A 4,718-nucleotide genomic window follows, 5' to 3' on the forward strand; every position below is an offset into this window, starting at 1 on the left:
TTAAAAATTTTCTGTGTTGACTGCGTGGGTTACTGCATGCAAACAGAGCTCGTATTGCTGTGGGGATATAGATTTCCTGTACTGGATCGTAAATTTGTACAAATACTTACACCAGCAAATAATCAAGAGGTAGTGCATATTAGTCCAACATAAGGCATTGGCTGGCCTGTCTTTCAAAGTCATTTATTATCCAGTGTTTTTCCATTCAGACTGGCTTCATTCATTAAAGGTAGGTCTTGACCTTGATAAGAGGGTTGAATTGTGCAGTGATTTTTAACTTTAAGCAGCAGTATGAAAATCCATGTGGATTACAATCCTTAGGATAACGTTCAAAAACAACTAGCTAAATCAAGGTACATATTTGAAGCAACTGCTGTGCTAGCCATTATAGATAACCTGGTGACTAACTGATTTAAATATACTTTATTGACGACAGAATTTTAACATTTCAGCTGCTATGTTTTGCTCTCTAAATATATTTTTGTACTGGTAGCTGAGAACCAGGGGAGGGATAAATATAATCTTTTTCTCTGTCTGATGTGGAATCATCAGTAATTTTATGTAGCCTTAGGAGTAATAGTGATTTTGATAGAAATTAAGGTAATGGAAAGCTACAGAGAGCTTAGTATGTTACAGCCTACTGCAGTATCGCTTTAAACTGCCTCAGAAGGTTTTCTGCACGCCCAGCAGCAGCGGAGCTGCCTGCTACAGATGGAATAGTTTACTCCATTCTTCTTCAGAACTTGCCATAATGTTGTCTCACTGCATAGTCGGTTCATGAGCCCTTGCTGTTTGGCTTACATATTGAACAGGTAAATAGGAGGGAGCATGAACAGTAACTTAATTGACAGCAGAAGCCTATCCTGATATTAATTTTAACTAAAAACTGTGTGTATGGCTCAGAAGAGATTTAAAAGAAAGGAAAAAAAAACCCAAAAAATGTTAAAGATACACATGGACTGCCTGAAAACTGTTGGTGCCAGAAAGGAGAGGGTCATCGACTTCACTCTCTGCCACCTTTCTTAAACAGTTAATTGATTTGGCTTAACTTTACTTTGTTACATTAAAACAACAATCCTAAAAAAAAAATGCATTCTTAGGAATGTACATGTCATATTATTAACTCAAGAGAAATGCAGTTAGGTATTCAGTGATGCCTGTCTTTGACATAGTTAATACTCAATTAAAGTGGGTGATTTTTGGCTCATTTAGAACACTCTGGAGATTTATAATGATCTCTTCAATTGACTAAAAGTCTGCAAAATATGGAGGTTCCTGTTCTAGTTTCATACAATTGGTGTCTGTATATGCATTAGTACTGTTGTGTTGCAAAATAATCAAATGATGTGATCTGTCCTATTTCATGAAGCAGCTTCTCTAGCAGATATGACTCAACCATTCTACAGGCATTTACTTTTTAAAGTTTAAACTTATGTATTGATTTAGCAAATTTGCATCACCAGTCTGTCATGTGCATCTAAAGATGGCTTTTAAAATGTGGCATGTCCAAATTTTACGTATTTTGATTTGCCCCATTTTTATTTTTCATTGTGAAAGCATGAGAAACATCATAGTCTAATAACACCTGCCGGATCTGTTCAGTTTGACCTTGTTTTTTTTCCAATGAACAAATTACTGATGATTTCAAATATACAGAAATGTACCAAGTAGAAATACCTTGAAGCAAAGCACTGATGTAAAACCGCGTTTTACACGGGGCAGACCGTAAGGTTAGGGAAGGCAGAGGTAACACCCGTGGGTGGCTTTGTACACGAAGGGTCTCCACACCCCCCGCCCCCGTCACTGCCGTCGCTGCTCATGCCCTAAGCAAACGGGGAGCTGTGCGGCAGGAAAAGGCCAGAAAACGATTGTGCAGCTAAGAATCGCTCCCGGATCGCTGCGAGATTTCGTGTGGTCTCTCTCGATGATAAATTTAAAGAATTGAAAGCTTGTTTGTTAATTAAGGGAAATCGGTACCCGGCTCCTTTAAAGGTCCCCCCCATAGAAAAGGGGGTGGAGAAGAGTGAAGACTGGTGTCTTTTTAACCTTGCTGAAGGACGCAGCAGTATTTATTGACGTATGCAAATAACCAGGGGGAGGAGGTGGAGGAGGAGGAGGAGGGTGCTTGGAAAAACAGGAACCAGAATCAGTTTCTCATTGCAGGGTGAGAGCTCTGAGTTCCGGTGTAAGAGAAAAGAGACGTGGCGAAATTGCTGTATATCTCTGCCCTATAAGCATATCTCTCATTTAGACTGAAGGGAAACAAGGCATCAAAAAGGGTGAAGCATCTTAAAAAATATTTTAAAGGCAATCTAGCACGATCAAGGGTTACATATTCCTAAATGGGGGAGGGGGAAGATTACGGGTTTGCCTTGCAACTTGCTGTAGCATAGCACTAGCAATAGGACGAGATTTTTGGCCGGCAAATGATTAAAACAGCCTGGTTTGTGAGATGAATGACAATGTTAATAATCTGTCTTTGTGGTTTTTTCCCCTACTGTTTCAGCTGCGCAAACCATGCAGGATGATTTACTGATGGACAAAAGCAAAGCCCAGCCCCAGCAGCAGCGGCAGCAGCAGCAAGATCCAAACTCAGCAGAAGCCCCCTCTACACCCATCTCGTCGGAGACACCCAAACCAGAAGACAGCAGTTCAGTGACTAGTATCGGCACATCGGCTCCTTCCCAAAATAGCAAGGAGAAGATGCAGATGGAGTCTCCCATTTTGCCTGGCTTGAGCTTTCACCAGCCTCAACAAGAACCTGCAGCCGGCACCTCCTTGTCTCCTTCCTTTGGCAGCACCTGGTCTACAGGGACCACAAACACGGTGGATGATAGCTTTTTCCAAGGGATTACTCCAGTCAATGGGACAATGCTTTTCCAGAATTTTCCACACCATGTCAACCCTGTATTTGGTGGCACTTTCTCACCTCAAATTGGCCTAGCTCAGACTCAGCACCACCAACATCAGCAGCAGCAGCAGCAAGCGCAGCAGCAGCAGCAGCGGAGGTCACCTGTAAGCCCTAATCAGGCACCTTTTGCCCAGAGAAATGCTGCTTACAGTCATCAGCCCATCATGACCAGCAAACCGTCTTCCTCCTCTGCCTCCTCTTCGTCCTCCTCCAGCTGGAATAATCATCAAAACGCAGCTTGGAGTACACCTTCCAACCCTTGGGGTGGGCTGCAGGCTGGTAGGGACCCTCGAAGGGCTGTTGGAGTGGGGGTCGGCGTGGGAGTGGGGGTCGGCGTACCCTCCCCCCTCAATCCCATTTCACCCCTTAAAAAACCGTTCTCCAGCAATGTCATTGCCCCTCCAAAGTTCCCACGGGCTGCACCCTTAACCCCCAAATCCTGGATGGAAGACAACGCGTTCAGGACGGACAATGGCAACAATCTGTTGCCTTTTCAGGTAAATGACCACATGTGCCTTCTACATGGTGAAAGATATCACAAAGTTGGTTTTTTTGCAGGGGTGTATTTCACGTTACTGTTCTATCTGAGAGGCATCTCCATAAGTCATATTTGCATTGACTAGTTGCCTTGCATGAAAGAAGTCGGATTGATCTTAGGGAGTGCACACAAAGATTCCAAATTTTGGCTTAAGGTTTACAGTCTTACTTTTCTTGTAACTCATTCTTAAATGTGACAGGGGTTTTTTTTTGTGTGGGTGTTTTTTTTTTTTTTTAGCATCTGAAAGGTAGTAGCCTTCCTTCATGAAAAACAGGTTTGGCAGACTATGTTCTTTTGGTGCTGCGTGTTAGAATTTTTTTTTCATATTCTCCCGTATGTGAGAAACAGGAGACATTAAAATTGCTGGGTACAGTTTTCTAACTGGCATGTTAATTTTAACCAAAGATGCTTCTTAACCTGAAATCTGGTAAATTATTTTGTGAGCATTGAAATAAATAATTGTCCTTATGTGGTGGTGGGATTTAACAGGGAGTCTGTTCGCATAAGGTATGCATATGAAAAGCTGTATATGTCTGATATGTACACCCTGCTGTTATATTCCCAGTAGACGTTTTGAATACGTCTAGAAGCAGCGTGGGTGTGTATGGAAAGAGTGGCGTATCTGTCCTTTCCAGTAAGGAAATGCCTAATACAATTGACGTGATTAAGAAATGTCAGGGAAGTATTGTATAAAATAAACCGCTTTATGCTGTTCAAAATATTTGCAGAGAAAAGAGACAATAGGACACGACCTTCAGAGCCATATTGCAATGGAGTCTATTTACTAGCTACATAGCTCTGAAATATTTAAAGCTGCAGTGCCCTTCACTTTTTTTTAATCTATGACGACAAAGCAGATCAATCGCAGCTGAAACTGGGCCACACAGAAGATTTGCAATTTTAATGCAGAATGAAACCTGTCATGGTGTGAAATCCATTTTAAGTTGAAAAAAGCAGAGCATGCATTTGTGGTTATATCTATACAAGGTGAAGCGAATCTCAAATTTCTTCTAGGTTAGCTTTTTCAGTCGCGGACAAATGGAAGCCTTCTGTTTTGAAATACAGTGAAATCATTCATAGGTGCTTTCTCTTTAGGTAGTTGCTTTCTCAATAAAGTATGAACTCTCAAACATTTTTAACTTATCAGTATGGTAAGAATAGCATCTAGATTAACACATAGCATTAGTATTAGAAACAAAGTTAAAAAAAAAAACAAACCCAAACACACTAAACCAAACCCCCCCCCCCCCATTACTTTAAAAAAATTTT

At 41.3% G+C, this 4,718-nt stretch overlaps 1 protein-coding gene across 1 annotated transcript in view; it reads left to right on the top strand.

Moving 5' to 3' along the window:
- The first annotated feature begins 2,148 nt into the window (after positions 1-2,148).
- Positions 2,149-4,718, top strand: part of CPEB3 (cytoplasmic polyadenylation element binding protein 3) — an 86,667-nt gene continuing 84,097 nt past the window's right edge. Inside the window, exons 1-2 of the mRNA XM_010288554.1 lie at positions 2,149-2,279; positions 2,507-3,408. Of these exons, the coding sequence (XP_010286856.1) occupies positions 2,518-3,408 (891 nt within the window). The 5' untranslated portion in view covers positions 2,149-2,279; positions 2,507-2,517. The remainder of the gene's footprint in view (positions 2,280-2,506; positions 3,409-4,718) is intronic.

The sequence above is a fragment of the Phaethon lepturus genome, unplaced genomic scaffold, assembly GCF_000687285.1.
Source record: "Phaethon lepturus isolate BGI_N335 unplaced genomic scaffold, ASM68728v1 scaffold10386, whole genome shotgun sequence".
Lineage (NCBI taxonomy): Eukaryota > Metazoa > Chordata > Aves > Phaethontiformes > Phaethontidae > Phaethon > Phaethon lepturus.